This window comes from Artemia sp. Qi Xiang Cuo, chromosome 20 (assembly GCF_049724085.1).
Source record: "Artemia sp. Qi Xiang Cuo chromosome 20, ASM4972408v1, whole genome shotgun sequence".
Classification (NCBI taxonomy): domain Eukaryota; kingdom Metazoa; phylum Arthropoda; class Branchiopoda; order Anostraca; family Artemiidae; genus Artemia; species Artemia sp. Qi Xiang Cuo.
Window position 1 is genome coordinate 13,910,749 of NC_142813.1, and position 18,315 is coordinate 13,929,063.

General features: G+C 36.8%; 2 protein-coding genes across 3 annotated transcripts in view; one reads left to right on the forward strand and one right to left on the reverse strand.

Moving 5' to 3' along the window:
* The first annotated feature begins 268 nt into the window (after window positions 1-268).
* LOC148939894 (dynein regulatory complex protein 8-like) lies at window positions 269-6,943 on the forward strand. Its single transcript, XM_089105809.1, has 3 exons — window positions 269-2,219; window positions 3,256-3,385; window positions 6,602-6,943. Exons 1-3 carry the CDS (start codon window positions 2,093-2,095, stop codon window positions 6,819-6,821), a joined length of 477 nt encoding a protein of 158 aa, XP_088961935.1. The 5' UTR covers window positions 269-2,092; the 3' UTR covers window positions 6,822-6,943.
* A 5,975-nt stretch (window positions 6,944-12,918) lies between these two features.
* The window catches only part of ifc (delta4-sphingolipid-FADS-like protein ifc), an 82,089-nt gene continuing 76,692 nt past the window's right edge, over window positions 12,919-18,315 (reverse strand). Inside the window, exons 6-7 of one of the 2 annotated variants that reach the window (XM_089106205.1) lie at window positions 17,702-18,011; window positions 12,919-17,601 (exon numbers count right to left, since the gene is read on the reverse strand). In XM_089106205.1, coding sequence (XP_088962331.1) covers window positions 17,850-18,011 — 162 coding nt within the window. In that variant the 3' untranslated portion in view covers window positions 12,919-17,601; window positions 17,702-17,849. Of the gene's footprint in view, window positions 17,602-17,701; window positions 18,012-18,108; window positions 18,208-18,315 lie in introns of those variants that run through there. The other variant, XM_089106207.1, reaches the window with a different exon arrangement.

The window sequence follows — 18,315 nt, forward strand, 5'->3', positions numbered from 1 at the left end:
CTATAAAAATCCTGCTGGTTCCACACTAAAGTTTCCGCATTCGATGGAAATTTGATGTAAGGATACCTGCAGCCAAAAACCTACAGGAGCTAAATTTCTAAAGTTAAACTTAGGAGCCCAGACACTAATAGGCTTCAAAGATTCATTGTTTGGGGAATTTTCCTTGATTACAGAGTTACTTGAAAGCAAGAATCGTAAGGCATGCTCATCCTCGGGGACGAGCAGTGGCGTAATTTCGTCAAACCTGGGGGTGGGGGAGGGACAAAGTTGGAGACAATTTTCCAATTCAAGTGAAAATGACAGTGAAAAATGAGCCATATGGTACCATAAAGGCAAAGATATACTAAAGAAAACTGATCCGTTTCTCAGGATCCTTAAATTATACAGGCTGATCATGGTTTTGACAAGATATTTGAAGAAACCAAATTTCAGCTGGGAGGATGGCAACCTGGCATCTGGGGGCATCAAACTCGGGTCTGGAGGGGGCAGTTGCCCTATAGCAAATTACGCTTCTGGGGACAAGTGGTTAAATGCTTGTGCTAATAAACCTGTTTTAATCGCTTTCAATACATTCTAAGATAGGAAAGTTTGTCTTAAAGCAAGTGGTTACACAATGATATATATAATAACTGAATGCAAGGGTGTAGTTCTGAAATTATTACTAAAATTCTTAATGTGAGAATTAATCAATGCTAGATATAGGATCAAACTGATTTTAACCATCATTCACATAGAAAAAATTGATGGGCACTATTTTTACGGCAAAGTAAGCAAACCTTATGCTGCAATTTTAGAAAAAAAAATACATGCGAAAACTAACAAACATTGAATGGGGATGAAGGATAAAGATAAACTTGATTTTAAGCAAAGAGCACATTTTGAGACTATATTTAAGGACCATGACGTTTTTTTCTTTTCGAGGAATTTTTTTCTTGAGATTTGCTGGTTTTAACGTTTCGAGGGGTTAACAACTACGGCCTTGAATCGATGACCGATTCAAGGTCATCGACTCAAGGTTAAAACATCAAACTATTATTCACATGTCACATTCGTCGGCATGTAAACAGATCAAAGGCAGTAGCGTAAGTTCGTCAAAAGTCTCAGAGAGGGGTGGGGGCAAAGTTAGAGCCATTTTTCCCAAATCAAGTGAAAATAACAATGAAAACTAAAAAATGAGCCATATATTGTTAACCCCTCGAAACTTTAAAACAAGCAAATCTCAAAAAAAATTTGGTACTTGTGCACTATATGGTACACACGAAAGAAGTCAAGTTTGGTTAATGCTAATGAAATATAATAATATAAGATGAATATATAATAGTTAGAAACAAATTTGGCTATATATTTGCATATTAGGGGTGGGAGGGGGGATAAAGCATAGCATGTATTAAATACGTAACCTAAACTAACCTAGGTACCTCCCCCCTAAACCCCAAAACACAATTGTTTAAATATTGTAAACTCATTGAGAAACCACCCTCTTGCAAATAGTTTCTCTTACAAATAGCCGTTTGACGGGTTTCGTGTCTGGTTTCCTTAATACAGTCTATAGCGTTGTGTACCACATTGTGCACAAGTACCAAAAGTTTTCCTCGAAAAGAATAAAAAACATCAAACTATTATTCATCGGCAAACTATTCAACATCATGACACATTCGTCGGCATGAAAACAGACCAAAAGCAGTGGCAAAATTTCGTCAAAAGTCTGAGAGAGGGGGGGGGGCAAGATTGTACTAAAAAAAATATGGATAAAGGCAAAGATGTACTAAAGAAAACTGACCCGTTTCTGTGGAGGCTGGAATTATGCAGGCTTATCCTAGTTTTGACAAGATTTTTGAAGAAACTAAATTTCAGTTAGGGGAGAGACAAACTGGGGTATGGTAAGGGGGGAATATTGGAACGGGGGGTAAAGACCCCCCGTACCAATAACAAATTACGCCCCTGACCAAAAGTCTGCTGCCACAGCCTATCTAATTTCTTGCTCAAATCTGATTTCTTGCGTATCAGTGTGAAACATTCACTGCTTGCTTATTGCTTTAAACTGTTTCCTTAGCAACGGAAGCCGCTATTTGTTGATTTTGAATAAACCAAAATGGTGAAGCCTACTAAACGTAACCAGAGACTAGTTAAAAAAATCACTGAAGCATTTGAAATATTTGAAGTTAATGGTTCAAAGACAGTTGATATACGAGAAGTGGGAACAATAATAAGATCTCTAGGTAAAAATTGGATTGTTCATTTTTAATATTTTTGAAACACAGAGTACTGGTTTGCTTTTCTCGCATCTCTTCTTTCATTGTATTTTGTTTTTCTTCCATTGTATCTTCCATTGCTTCATTTAACTTTCTTCTTATTTAACCATTGGCTCACGCCTATGGATCACCGTTTTTACTGACGATGTCACATCCGCGAGTAGAACATTGATCAAAACAGACAAAGCCGTATCCAGGGGGAGGGGCTACGGTGCTTTCTCCTAAAATTATTGTCTGACATATCTTTTAACCCCCCACCCCCGACCCCTAACAAAAATCCTGTATATTTTTGGGAGCAGACCTTGGACTTTGGTATGGAGGGTGAAGGGGGTGGATTGCTGGATTTTTGATGTTTTTTTGCTGACATACTAAGAGGCTGGAACTTTGATGTTTTCTTTGCTTGACGGGCGGGAGAGGTGAGAGGGGCTTTTTTTCCTTTGTATTCTTCTCCCATAATGCGGCTTTCCTTCCAATAAATCTCTTTTTGCGTAGCCATTGGCTCATGTTTGTGCACCATCGTTTTTACTGCTGGCTTCATAAACAAAATTAGAACAATGGGTAAGGGGCAAATAAAGGAATTGGGGAAGAAAGTGGGAGGGGTGAAATTTTTGCTGATCTGATTTTACTCCCCAAATGCTTATGCTAGAATATTATATTCGCTTTTATGCTTTACAGAGGGACTTGAATGATCGGCTTGTTGTATTTTTAACGTTTACATCTAATTTTTTCTGTTAAAAGGAAGAAAAAGACATTAGCAGATAGCTAATGAACTTTTTATTGAAGTGATTTTATACCCAGACGAGTTTTGTACCCAGAAGAATCACGTTAGTTTTAAAAGACTTGGGCCTTAGATCCTCCAGAGGTATTGATGGCACAGAGGACGTCGGCGAAGCCTTTCAACTCGTTTAGAAGTTTTGCCGCAACGGTGATGTCTTCCCATTCCATTACCAGGGATGTAAAGCTATCAATCACACCATAATCGTTGTCGATCCTATCATTGCAGGGCTATTCCCCTCAGAAGCTGATCTGCTGCACGTCGTATCAGAAATGGAAGATACTGCTGAAATGAGTGAGGGGACAGTCACATTTGAGAAGTTTCTGCCACCTGTGTATGATATGCTCATTCAAAAAAAGTAAGTATTTCACTTGCGCTAATTTATCAAATAATCATCAATTCCTGTCACGAGATAGGATAGATCTTTTGGGTTATAATGTTACCTCCAACAGAATCCAGTAGATCTCTAGGCCCCAAGAGTTAACTTAGAATTAAAAGCTAAAAAAAATTTGAACGATGTGAAGCAAAATCGAATTAACCCTCATCTGCTTTGGTTCAATATTTTGTCGCTAAAATATGAACTTTTAGACTCCAACCTGAAACAAAAGCAAACCGAGCATCTGTCTGCATGCACATATTTCTATTCTTATTATAGTCCTTTATTTATGTCAATTATAGCCCTTTCATTTTTTGATTTATTTTATTATTTATTCCAAACCTTTCAATTTATAGCCTTTCATTTGTAGCCCTCAATTATAGCCCATTATTTCATTTCAATCATAGTCCTTTCATTTTTTTTTATTTCTTTTATTGTAGAATCAAACCGTTGCATTTTATAGCCCTCCATTATAACCCTTTATTTCATTTCAATCATAGCCCTTTCATTTTTTTTCATTCATTTTATTATAGAATCAGACCTTTTCATTTTGTAGCCCTTTCATTTGTAACCCTCAATTATAGCTCTTTATTTCATCCCAATTATAGCCCTTTCATTTTTTTTATTTCTTTTACCGTAGAATTAAACCCTTGCATTTTATAGCCCTCAATTATAGCCCTTTATTTCATTTCAATCATAGCTCTCATTTTTTTTGTACAGCTTGTTGTTTGGCATACGGTCAGCCAAATGGGTGTCACTATCTTTAGGCAATTTCTCTGAAAAACATTTAATAGATCATCCTTAGCCTTTCGAAGTGCCTACGTTTCTGAACCATACTTGACCAGTGTAGTGACCGTGGCTTCGGATATTCAAATTCCAGTTCACACACTTATATTAGTCTTTATCTTATCCTATTCTCCATTGTATCCCATTCTTCCAAGTTTCTCCAACTGTGAAAAAAACACCCTGCACCCTTGGGTGTTCCCCTCTTTACGTCTTCACTGCATTCGGCATCTTTACTAAAGATACTACCAGGGTAAATGAAGCTATCCACTGGATCGGTTTTCTGGATACCAAACACCACCCATTCCAAGGCCGTACTCAGAGGAGGGGGGGGGAGGTTCAGGGGGGGCTTGAACCCTCCCCCTGAAATGTTTGTTGACTCGTAAAAACGTAACAAAAATGGATATAAACAAATTTTACATGCGTTTTTAGTTTTTTTGTGTAACCCCCCCCCCTCTGAAAAAATCTTTGAGTAAAACCCCCTCGGCCTTGACCCATTCACCCTCATTTATTCCTAACCTAAGCGACCTAGTCTTGTGACATCAGTTTTCGAACCGGTCCTTGTTCCCTCAAGTTTCAAAACCAAATAAAAATAAAAATGCATTCATTTCTCTAGCATTTTCACCTTGCATACTCAAGTCATCTGCATGATCAAATTCTAAGAGGTTTTTACCTTATTGTTTGATGCAAAGTTCTCCCACAAGTCATTTGCATGATCAAATTCTAGGAGGTTTTTACCTTATCGTTTGATACAAAGTTCTCCTACAAGTCATTTGTATGATCAAATTCTAGGAGGTTTTCACCTTATCGTTTGATGCAAAGTTCTCCCACAAGTCATTTGCATGATCAAATTCTAGGAGGATTTTACCTTATCGTTTGATACAAAGTTCTCCTACAAGTCATTTGTATGATCAAATTCTAGGAGGTTTTTACCTTATCGTTTGATACAAAGTTCTACTACAAGTCATTTGTATGATCAAATTCTAGGAGGTTTTTACCTTATCGTTCGATACAAAGTTCTCCTACAAGTCATTTGCATGATCAAATTCTAGGAGGTTTTTACCTTATCGTTTGATGCAAAGTTCTCCTACAAGTCATTCGTATGATCAAATTCTAGGAGGTTTTTACCTTATCGTTTGATACAAAGTTCTCCTACAAGTCATTTGCATGATCAAATTCTAGGAGGTTTTTGCCTTATCGTTTGATACAAAGTTCTCCCACAAGTCATCTGCATGATCAAATTCACGGAGGTTTTTACCTTATCGTTTGATGCAAAGTTCTCCTACAAGTCATTTGCATGATCAAATTCTAGGAGATTTTTACCTTATTGTTTGATACAAAGTTCTCCTACATTGCATGATCAAATTCTAAGAGGTTTTTACCTTATCGTTTGATGCAAAGTCCCTCCCAAAGTTCTTTAACGTGTTTCTTAAAATTAAGTCCACCAAAATAAACCTACATAGTCGGGAGTAGGATACATCTCTGCCTTGCTCTTGATTCCACGCAAATTCACTTCTTACCTTGACCATAGAAATTTTATTCTCAAATATAGTCTTAACCCCTTTAATGTGCATATTTGGTATACAGCGAATACATGTTCACAATCTATTAAACTAAAACCAAATGATTAATGACTCGGACACTTGTCGAATACTAATTTAAGAATAGAATTGATCGACGCATGCTTTTCCCTTCCTAAAACCAAACCGTTCGTCTCTTAAAACGTAGCCCCAGCACCTCTCAGTCCAAATAAGCATCAGCATGCTAAGTAATTTGCTTCCTGCTGCTAATGCTTCTGTAATTACCACAATCACTCATATCCCATTTCTTATAAAGGGATTGAAATAAAGTTTCCCAGAAATTACTAGGTACTTAACCTTTTTTCAAAAACCCATAATCTTCAGTAATTTTTTCTCTATTTCTGCAGCCATCATAATCATATTTCACAACTCGTTTATTCGACAGTTGTAAGCTAGATCTTTTTTTAATCCTTTTATTTTTTATCCCTTTTAATCCTTTTAATCCTTTTATTTTAATCCCTAACTCCTCTTCGTAAAATAAATCTTCATTCACCTCCAACTGCTATAAAGAGGTGAATTCCTTTTACATGTCAAATAACAAATTAAATAAATTTAATAAAAAGGGATAATTCCTGTATTTTATTGACTAAAAATTTAAGAGCAACGATTCTACAAAACTCTTTCATAGGCCTCAACCATTAAAATTCTTTTGACCCCCCTCCTTTCAATTGTATGCCTCTAGCTTTAAAATATTCCGGGTGGACTCGCCAAACTGAGCCAAAATTCAGACCTCAAGGGTCCAGTGCTTCAATGCTTTGGATTTTAAAAGGAGGAATATGGTGTTTCAACCAAGAAATTCTACATATTGTCTGTATTCATTTCCTTTTTTTTATAGGTTTCAACCAGCAAGTGAGGATCAGCTGATCAAGGCTTTTCAAGTCCTGGATAAAACCGGCCGAGGCTCTTTAACCCGCGAGGAGTTGGAAGGGTACTTAACTGGGTGCGGAGAGCCTTTTGCTACCGAAGAAGTGGAAGAAATGATAGCTGCTGGGCTAGATGGACAAACTGCTGAATTAGACTACAAAAGTTTTGTTAAAAATATGGTTCCTTTATGAAACTTAAATTTGAAAAGCAAATCTCTTCGACAAAATAAAGAATGACTTGAGTTTTTGAATGACCTGGGTGTAAGTTTTGGCATCGTATTATTTTTTTTATATGCTACAATGAAATAAATGTTCGAAATATACTAGTTTAAATATCCCGTTTTCAGCAAAGCATGAACAGCACTTCAGGGATTTGGGGGAAACAGATTAAAAATATGAACAAATTGATAATGAATTGGTTAGTTATATATGGTACTCTTTTCTTTGGGGTAGTTTGAGTAATTTCGGAGGAAAACGGAATGAGTGAAATGAGGAATAATTGGATAAAACTAGTGCTATTCGACCAATAAGCTTAGAGTACCTCAAATACCCACTTTGACGAAAATCTAGCGCTATTCCGAAAATATGTGCTCATTAGGTTTTTGTTTCTGACTCCTCTATTGTAATCAGAGTTGTGTTAGCCTCAGATTCGTAATCAGCAGCCAGAAAAATCCTTAGATAAATGACTTATATGCTTAATTGTTGTGACTTTTAAGTTTCATGCTCCAAAAGTAGCCTTATAGATTTAACTAAAAAGCTCATCAACCCTGAGAATAAAGTTTGCTTGGAATTAGATGCTATATATAAAAATGTTAATATATCATAGAAATATTTTAGAAATAAAACAAGCCGTCGAGACGCGGGCAGTCGGTTGACAATCATTATCCAGGGTTGTGTTGTAATGCAAATTCAAGTGTTGCAATAATATTTCCGTTCCCACTCTGATTAATTCCAGTTTTAAGGGTCCGCCCTCCAATTCTTAGCTCATTTTCTGATGAGGTACACGGTGTCACTATGAAGGTCACTTTAAGGGCTCAAAGTAAAACTTTGTAATTCAGCAATTAGTACATTTGGAAAGAGCATAAACAGATGCATCGAATGATGTGCCTTGTATCCATCAAAGTAGTGTTTAAAACTCAATATTTACCTTTAAAGGCTAGGAACACGTAGCTGATTTCGGGAACCGATTTCAGCAAGGGTATATTCCACGTCGAGTGATTATAATTAATAATGCTAAGAGGTGGGGCTTAGTGTCATTTTTCGGTGATTAATAATCATTAATTACGATTAATATACGGTAATCATTAAATACGATTAATTACATGCCTAAAGCTCAAAAACCCTAGTTTATTCCTTGTCTAGAACGTAATTAATGATGATTAATCACCCAAAAACAGTCACTAAGCCCCGCCTCTTAGCATCATTAATTATAATCACTCGACGTGGAATATACCCTTGCTGAAATCGGTTCCCGAAATCAGCTACGTGTGCTTAGCCCTTTACTGTGCAAACCATGATAGGATTTCAAACAGCGATTGAAGAAAACTGGGGTCAATTCCTACTTGATGTATTATCCTGCTAATCTCACGTAGCCGTTAAGCAGGCTGTTCTTCGTTTTTGCTGTTAGTTTCGAATTCGATCGACATTAGAGCTAAAATTCATGATTAATTCTTCCTCCAACGAAAGAGTCCGCAACGCTCCTCGTGCTGTTTTTGTCTTTTACTCAAATGCAATAAGTCACCAGAAATATTCACTTAAGGTTTAAAATATTTCATTGTCTTAAATAAATTTCCCATTGTTTGACCTAGTGTTGTTTTTATGATGGAAAGACAGCGTGGTCTTTGTCGTTATTTATGGATTATGCTGTTGCACAATTTGAAGGCTGACAATCTTGTCATAAAATAATATAGAAAACTTGAAGAAAAAACTTAAAATACACGTGTTTGCTAATTTCATAATGATGTTAGATCAAAATATATGAACACACGGACGCAAAAGCGTAATTTGGAGGGAGCGTGAAAAAAAAACGCTAAACAGCAGCCGAAACTGTATTAAAAAAAAAAATACAGGATAAATTTTTAACATATGGAGGATTCGGAAGGTCGGTACCGAAGGCCCTTTCCATTTGCATGCGTGACTTGGCTTAAAATATATCCGATAGTCTTCTGTATACCTGTCACCCTTTAAAGTAGGGACAAAAAAAAATATCCAGGAGGCACACTTGTGCCTCTATAAAGAGGCGACCCACCACAATGTTAAGCGATTTCAGGTTCTAGAGGTCGCAGAGAGACGGCGGTAATCGCATTTTGTAGCCCAAGCTCAAACTAAGAAACTTGTAAAATTTCATCCTCCTCCGACTTTATCTTCATGGGGTAAACTGGGCCGGAAGTTTGGACCCTCCCACCACAGCCCCCCGGTAAAGTTGTCCGATTGGGCTGAAATTTAGAGGTTAAGCGTTACTAGGACCCGGGACCGTAAACTCGAAAATTAAGCAAAATCAGAGCAAAACAAACCTGTTTTCAAAAAAACAAATATAGCACCATAAAATTCATCATCATTTCTTTTTTTTTCTTAGCCACGCCTACAGGCCACAGTTGGCAACGGATCCGGTTGAATGAGGACTCATTCGAAGCAGAATTCGACCTGTTAGGGCCTTTTGATATTTTCAGACCGAAAAAATTATCCCCCGAATTTACATTTACGAAAAACCTTAGTTTGTTTCAAATAATACAGATAAACAGGTTAGACATGCTTTGTTATGGAAATATCTGCGCGTCAATTTTCATAACAAAGCATGTCTAACCTGTTTATGTGTATTATTTGAAAAAAACTACGTTTTCTAAAGAGTTAAAGAGGCTGAGTTACAAGGTCAACCCTTAAAACGTACAGGGATTAGGAGGCACAGTTGGGGGGGCTGTTAAAGAGGCTGAGTCACAAGTTCGAACCTTAAAACGTACAGGGATTAGGAGGCACCCTGTACGACGTGATTTGAGTATTCAGGAATTAAAAGCCTTAACACAAGAATGTTCAAGAGCGGGGGGTTTGGGGGCGGCAGCCCCCAACTTCAATTCCTGACACGATCAGCTAACAGTTAGTCAAGCAATAATAAGTAATAAACTGTACAAAAACGTGCAGAAATTATTTGAAAAAAACTACGTTTTCTAAAGAGTTAAAGAGGCTGAGTTACAAGGTCGAACCTTAAAACGTACAGGGATTAGGAGGCACAGTTGGGGGGCTGCCGCCCCCAAACCCCGCTTTCGCAGCCTTTAAATAAAAAAAAAAAAATTTCAACTGAAAGTAAGGAGCGACATTAAATCTTAAAACGAACAGAAATTATTCCGTATATGAAAGAGGCTGTGCCCTCCTCAACGCCTCGCTCTTTACGCTAAAGTTTTTATTGTTTAAAAAAAGAGTTGTGAGAAAGTCAAACTTTAGCGTAAAGAGCGAGGCGTTGAGGAGGGCACAGCCTCTTTCATATACGGAATAATTTCTGTTCGTTTTAAGATTTAATGTCGCTCCTTACTTTCAGTTTAAAATTTTTTTTTTTATTTAAAGGCTGCGAAAGCGGGGGTTTGGGGGCGGCAGCCCCAACTGTGCCTCCTAATCCCTGTACGTTTTAAGGTTCGACCTTGTAACTCAGCCTCTTTAACTCTTTAGAAAACGTAGTTTTTTTCAAATAATTTATAGAAGGATCGAAACTTCAACTTTAGAATGCAAAGTTCCTGCCTTAATAGGGGGATGATACCTCCGAAAAATAGCGGTTCAAGTCCTGTAACCAATACGGTCAAAAGTGTTGGTCAGTTATTACGTTTTTCATATGTTACTGTCATACTATATAATACAAACTTTTATATTAGAGAGTACATTACTTTTATATTGAAGAAAACGCACAAAATACACTTTATTTTATTTAGCCATCGCATTTACAAGATTGAACTTGAATCTTAAGTTCAATTCTAGTTAGTAAATCTCCGTTGGTTTTTTTCTTCTCAAGGTCGGGCTTGAATCTTGGGTTCAATTACACTTAATGAAGTGGTTTATCGATTTGGTTAGGCTAGTCGATCAAGAAAGCATGGGCTATTGGATGCGGCTAGAGGGTGCACAGCTATCGGGTGCATAGGGTATTGGGTGCACGGCTATGGGGTGCACGGCTATCGGGTGCATAGGCTATCAGGTGCACGGCTATCGGGTGCATAGGCTATCGGGTGCACGGCTATCGGGTGCATAGGCTATCTGGTGTACGGCTATCGGGTGCATAGGCTATCGGGTGCATAGGCTATCAGGTGCACGGCTATCGGGTGCATAGGCTATCGGGTGCATAGGCTATCGGGTGCATGGCTATCGGGTGCATGGCTATCGGGTGCATAGGCTATCAGGTGCACAGCTGTCGGGTGCATAGGCTATCGGGTGCACGGCTATCGGGTGCACGGCTATCGGGTGCATGGGCTATCAGGTGCACGGCTATCGGGTGCATAGGCTATCGGATGCACGGCTATCGGGTGCATAGGCTATCGGGTGCACGGCTATCGAATGCATAGGCTATCGGGTGCATAGGCTATCAGGTGCACGGCTATCGGGTGCATAGGCTATCGGGTGCACGGCTATCGGATGCATAAGCTATCGGGTGCACGGCTATCGGGTCCATAGGCTATCGGGTGCACGGCTATCGGGTGCATAGGCTATCAGGTGCACGGCTATCGAGTGCATAGGCTATCGGGTGCACGGTTATCGGGTGCATAGGCTATCGGATGCACGGCTATCGGGTGAATAGGCTACAGGGCGCATAGGCTATCGGGTACACGGAGAGATCAAGAAAAAGCAAAGCGTAATATCATACGCTATCTCATTTATCTATTGTTGATTAACCAACATTATTAGTTCCTTCACAATACGATGTAAAACTTTCAAATTAGCACAAAATAAAACCTTTCTGTTATGTAATCTTATGGAGCAAACTTTGTTCATAACGTAAACAGCGCCGATTAGAAAAAACTCTACTTCAGCAATTTAATAAAATTTTCCTCGAAACCCTTGGACCATTGATCAGAACTTGAATCTCCATTCCATGTTTATAATTTTTTACTAGTTTGCTTGTGATGGCTGTGAATATATTATAGACGGTCGAAATTGTTGTTTTATGAATTTTACGTATTTTTAGTGTTAAAGGATCTGTTTAAATATTCAAAGTTATAAATAAAGTAACGTAACTTAATCAATTGGTAAAGAAAATTACGTATATGGCGTGATAGCCGTTTAAGGAGTGGAGCAAGGCCTTTTTCACCTTTTTTCATTTAACAGAACTGTATGTGTATTATTTATTCTTCAAAACTGTTTGCAAAAAAAAGAAACAAAAAAACTCAAGAGCCTTAGCTATTCTACTTTTTACATTCCTCATCCTTACTGATAACGTTACATTTGTCTGTGGACATACTAACAAATCGGCATATGAGCATACAAGCATACGGTAACATATTAACATATCGACACGTTAAATCGTCTTATCACTGAACATCATCCCTTTATCCTTACTTATTGCTAACTTAAATGTCTTTGTCTTATCATCTTTAATTTTCAAACCTATTCTCACATCCTAAACCTCCAGTAAGGAATGTAAATACAGGGCTTTTTTCTTCCTATCCCCTGAAAAATCCTTAATCAGAAAAGCATTTTTGATAAATACTGGCCTAAATACTGCACATATTGGTAGTTTTCCCCTATGAATACTTTTTCCCTTTTAAATAGAGAAAATAGTTTCGCCCTATTTCCCCTATATTTTCTTCTTCTTTAGCATATATCACTGTTCGAGATGCAGCGTTAGTAGGCCTATGTCATTTAGGATATGTCACTGTTTCTTTGCAGACATAGTATACTGAAATGTCCAGATGGCGCTGGATTTAGGATTCTTTGTCCGAGAGGGCGAGGGTTCGAGTCCTAGTGTACCCAATTATTTGGTTTGGGACGAGGGTCAGTGGCGTGACTCTGTAAGCTCAGCCAGAGTCGACCCAGCTCTAAATGGGTACCTGGAGAAATCTGGGGAAGGTAAACAGGAAGGGTGTGCGAAAGCGCAGGATGGTTGACCCCCAACCCCCCATTGCACATCCTGGCTGAAAGGCCAAGAAAAGGAGATCAGCATCGTCGGTAGGGACTGTAAAGTCCAATGCCGTATTCTTTACCTTTTTTTTAATTAGATTCCTAATTTTTTTCGTTGCGCAAAAATAGTTTAGTTTACATAAAAAAAGAAGAAAAAAAGAACCTAGCTCTTGACCCAAATAAACAACAATAAATCAAATTTTGTGCAGCAAGTTTATTAAGCAATCAGGCTAATTAGCAAAATGCTAACTTCTAATTAACAAGCTAATTAAGCTAATTCAGAATCAATCTCTATTGTTTCTAAAAACAGACAATTTCTCAACATTAATTAGCACAAGATAGTAAAGACATTTAGATTGAATATATTAAGTCGTCAGATCAATTAAACAAGTAGACATGCTAGTAAGCAACACCATCTAGCATAACTATAAGCAACACCATCTAGCATAAACACAACATTGAAACTGATCCAACACTGCAGAAAAGAAATGACCAAAATTACAAATTCAGTGCTCCTCAATATCAGCCAAGATATTTAAATGAAGAAAAATAAAATACATTTTTATTCTACATTTATCAAAAAATAAAAAAAATAAAATAAGTATTGAAGTGCCAGCAGTGTTGCCAACTGTACATTTGCCTATCAAAAATAGTAGGTAATTTTGTACATATATAGGTTTATAATATTACATTAATGTAAGTATAAATCAGAGTTAAGAAAGACTTCAGCATTACAAATTAGATAAATATACTCGTAGAAACCTAAGCTGTGGTAAGATATTAATTTCACTCTGAATGTAAAAACTGGAGCAGCATTTTTTTTAGATGACTTAAGGACACTGCTTGCGAGATATGTTGGCAACCCTGGTTACTTAGTCTTCTATAAAGATAAATTAGAAACGCGACGCATTTGATTGACGCATTAGTGAAAATGAGTACATAATTAATTTGTAAAAAAAAAACTTTTGTTTTATTAAAATCAAGCACAGGGAAAGGGTTTAGGAACGTTTCAGTCCCCTTAAATACTAATTTTTTCATGCAAAATTTGGTCTGTAAGTTAAGCAAAATAAAAAAAAAGAAGATAAATTACATACTAAGAGATGCATGATAAAAATGTCAATTTTTAAGAAGAACAAGCGCACTCTGAGCAGCTGAAAATAATTTGATTTGGTTCAGTCTTAATTTTCCACGTATATGCGTGAAGGGCTTCCACACGTGAAGGACATCACACGTAAAACACTCCTTCGTATGAATTCTTGCTCTTCGGTACAGTGGCTTGTCATATTGGCAAGTAATAGTGATAAGATACGTTAATTTACGAGCATTATCGTGAATATGGCAAATAGCACTAATTAGCACTAAAGTGGAGCACCGTTTGATTTTAGCACTTTAAGGAGTAATTATTGAAAGATAGGACTACCTTCTTCTAAGCACATGAAAAATGCATTGTAGACCTACTAAAGTTGATTTTCTTTTGTAAAAGTCCCTAAACACCCATGCCTGAATCATCCAAAAAAGAATCCCCGAGGGTGGTCTGACGAGAACTTAACTTTCAGTTCATTAAAATGGATCTTACTAACATATATTAAAAAAGTGTACCGTATAACAAATGAAGTAATGACGAAAAAATTGGGAAAAAGTGGCAATGATTGAAAGAAAACGACCTCACGGGAAATATTTTCATTAACAATAATTATATACATACTCAGTTCTTATAAACCATACTGAGAGAGTTGTTGACCCAGTTAGTTGTTGAGGAAATCCATACATGATAGGAATCCAAAATACGGAATAAATCCGAAGCAAGCAACGACCACAGTCTGAACCAAAGGAAAGGAGAGAAGTTACCAGGTTTAGCTCCTCCTCCCCCCAAAAAAGAGTTCTTCAATTAGTTTAAAAAAATTCAAAAAAGTCCGGTATTTGTTACCCTTCCAAAAAAGAACAATAAAAGCCAGACAAGGTTTTTAATCCATCCTGGCTCTAATATACTAAAGACCTTTAAGTTAAGATTGCGAAGATATTTTTTATCCCCTCTTCAAATAAAAATCATAGATATCACCTGGATATACATTGAATTCAACGTTAGTAATATAGAAAACTTGTACCCATAGGTACAATGTAAAAATTAATGCATTCTTTTTAGCCCCAACGCAACTTAACATAAGACGTCGAATTGCTCATTTCCATTGATATATTTCCAATCCACGCCGAAAAGGTTCAGTTCAGACAGGTTCCGACGAGATTATTCAGTATTGCAGGTCAAGACTTAAAAAAAATTGTCGAATAATTTTTCTGGGGTTGTTTGAAAGGGAGGGTTGGGTGAATACTATGATAAGTGACGGTTCATGGTTATAAAGAAATTGGGAAGGTTGGTGGTTAATGGGTATGGCATAGGGACCATTGTCTTTAATTTGTTCATTCAGCTCGAACTTATACCGTGTTTTTGTTTTTAAATTTAATGCTGTTGTGATTTTTCCATTAACTATGGCCCATAAAAGCTTTTAGTGTTAATAAATATCGCATTATTATGTCATATGAAAGAATAAGAAATTATATAGAAGAGCCATAAAAAACTTGAGATTTGATAGGATGGGGGACCGGCCAGGAAATCCCATGCAAACCTATATATGTACCTTAGTCTACCCTTCACTCCCCCCCCCCTGGGATCAATATCTTTGACGTAAATCAAAAGCAAGTACAAAAGTCTATTTTCAGAGATAAATAAGCGGAAATTTGTCTGTGTTGCTTTGTTATTCTTAGCTAATAGACTCATAGCTTGCATTTTATAGTCAACACAAACACGAGAGCCAATATTTGGGTTAAAAAAACAATTATAAAAATAGCTAGATAAAGAAACGTGGGTGTAAGTTTAGAAAAATAATAAAGATAGAACTAAAAAAATGTAGGAAAAAAAATTTAAAAAATATCAGAAACCAACTTCGTTTTAACATCCCCTATTGGACCAATCTACAGATCAATATGTAAGCAATATCTGAACTCGTCAGAGCACCAGGGGCGTCCCGAGGAGGGAGAGGGACCTCCTCCCCCAACGTTTTTGGCATTCGGCCGAAATTTAGCAAAATCGGCCGAAATTTAGCAAAATCTTGATTTCTGCAGAAAATTCGGCATAAATCAAGATCCCCCCCCCCCCCAATTTTTTTAGCATTCGGCAGAAATTTTGCAAAATCGGCCGAAATTTAGCAATTTCTTGATTTCTGCAGAAAACTCGGCATAAATCAGGTAGCGATTCGGTAAAATTTACGAAGATCCCCCCCCCCAATAACTTGAGCCTCAGGACGCCTCTGCTGAGCACAGCAGTTTTTGATATAAGAAATGGTAAGAAATTACGTATTAAGGGATTGATAGACAAAATTATGCTTGAAACAGAGGCAGTTTTCGGGGAGGGACAGGGGAGGCACTTGCAAAGGGCACAGAAACTTTAGGGGGCAAAATTTCAAACAAATAATCTAACCGTGATAATTTTTAAAATGCATTAATTGAGTAGAGGTTGCAGGTAACAAATAAAATATTTAATTAATTATTAATTAATAAAATAAATTAAAAAACGAAAAAATTAAATAATAATAATTGAATTAGAATTATTAATAATAATTAAATAATTAGTTAATTCAAATAATAAATTAAGAAACAAATTATTAATTAATGAATTGAAAATTATTTTTGTTAAAATTTGGCCTGAAGATTTTGTGGGAGACAGGGGTGGGCAGGGGGTGCTAATCAAGATTTTGGCCTGAACACAAGAGAGGTCAGAACCGCCACTGGCTTGGAAAGTGACAAATGGTGGACAACCTTATTCTAACTCCAATATTTGCAAAAACAATGTTAATTGAATAACAGTAAAACTTGATAAATGTAAAAATAAATAGTACAAATAAAGGCTACAAGTGGTCCGTTTGACACCACTAGGTTAACGTTTATTTTCACTGTAAAGTCGTTTTAGAATTATTCATATTTAATCAACATTTTCAACTTGGATTGTTCACTCCTCAAGTTCTTACCTATTGGGAATGCTGTGGTGAAAGTCCACCTTGTTTTTTAGTATATAAGTCATATCCCACTTATAAATTACTAAATGTGCTAAGAAAATAAACATCTCTAAATGAAAAAGTGATTGCAAAAAAGGGCGGAGGGGAGCAAGTGAAAGGAGGAGATGGGCAAGGAGGAGAGAAGAGGCTGCAAGTAAAAAATAATAATTTTCCTTGAAGGATGAAAATATTTCTAGGAACTCTTTCAATTGGCGATACGATAATAAATAAGAAATGAAAATAAGAATTGAATTTTTTAGAACAGAGGTAGTTTTATCCTCACAAAAAAAATATCTCTATATCATCCTTTCAGAAATCCCATTTAGATTCCTTATTTCTAATTTAGAAGTCCTAGCTGGAATTTAAAGGATAATATAGATGCATTAAAGAGTAATGCACAAGCTATATCATAGTTGAACCTGTCGAATAGAAAGCCAAGTTTTATAAATGACAAGGGCTTTCTCTTTATTTTAACATTATAGTTGGATTTCAGAATCGACAAACTCAAACGGCAAGAAACTGATTTGAAAAGCATTAATAGAATTAATTAATGTTAACTAATTATTAATAATCAATATTAATTTTTCTACAATTATTCTCTACCAAAACTATGTCTTCGTAACTTCTGATTAACTCCTGATACAGATACAGAAACTGCTGTTTAAATTTCCTTTTTTTCCTAATTTCAAAAAATTCTGCCTTAACTCTTGAACCTGATTGGTCAGTCACAGATTTTATGCTTGAGAGTCGACCCGAATTTAAACCGAGAAATTAGGAACAGCATGAATAGTTGGCGCTGTAATCAAGCGCAAATTTGATTTTATCGAGAAGTACGACTGCAATATAGCCTGGGCATAAAATATAGCCTGCAATATAGCCTAACCTGGGCATAAAATATAGCCTGCAATATAGCCTAACCTGGGCATAAAATATAGCCTGCAATATAGCCTGGGCATAAAAACTCTAACGAACTTCACAGTTTTGCTCAAATATATATGAAACTATGGCAGTGGAGAAAAATAAATACAAGAAAATAAATCATAAAAGTGGTCCATTGGTATCACTAGACTAGTATCTGTCTAAATCACAAACTCTTTTTAGAGTTATCCACATTTAGTCCACGGGCCTGCCTCTTGACACGAGCGTAGGGGCCAACATCCGGATCCATGACAAAATCAAATAGAACCTTTACCCAGGAATCGTGATGCGGTAGTGTATCATAGTATTCTGGTGCTATTGCTCGTACCTAAAAAGAAATACCTAAATGACAAAATCAAACAGAACCTTTACCCAGGAATCGTGATGCGGTAGTGTATCATAGTATTCTGGTGCTATTGCTTGTACCTTAAAAGAAATACCTAAATGACAAAATCAAATAGAACCTTTACCCAGGAATCGTGATGCGGTAGTGTATCATAGTATTCTGGTGCTATTGCTCGTACCTAAAAAGAAATACCTAAATGACAAAATCAAACAGAACCTTTACCCAGGAATCGTGATGCGGTAGTGTATCATAGTATTCTGGTGCTATTGCTCGTACCTAAAAAGAA

Bases quoted from the DNA above. Each gene is read 5' to 3' on its own strand.
- LOC148939894 (XM_089105809.1), top strand. From the start codon at position 2,093: ATGGTGAAGCCTACTAAACGTAACCAGAGACTAGTTAAAAAAATCACT. The intron at 2,220-3,255 runs GTAAAAATTGGA...CTATCATTGCAG, and splicing joins AACAATAATAAGATCTCTAG to GGCTATTCCCCTCAGAAGCT. The intron at 3,386-6,601 runs GTAAGTATTTCA...TTTTTTTTATAG, and splicing joins GATATGCTCATTCAAAAAAA to GTTTCAACCAGCAAGTGAGG.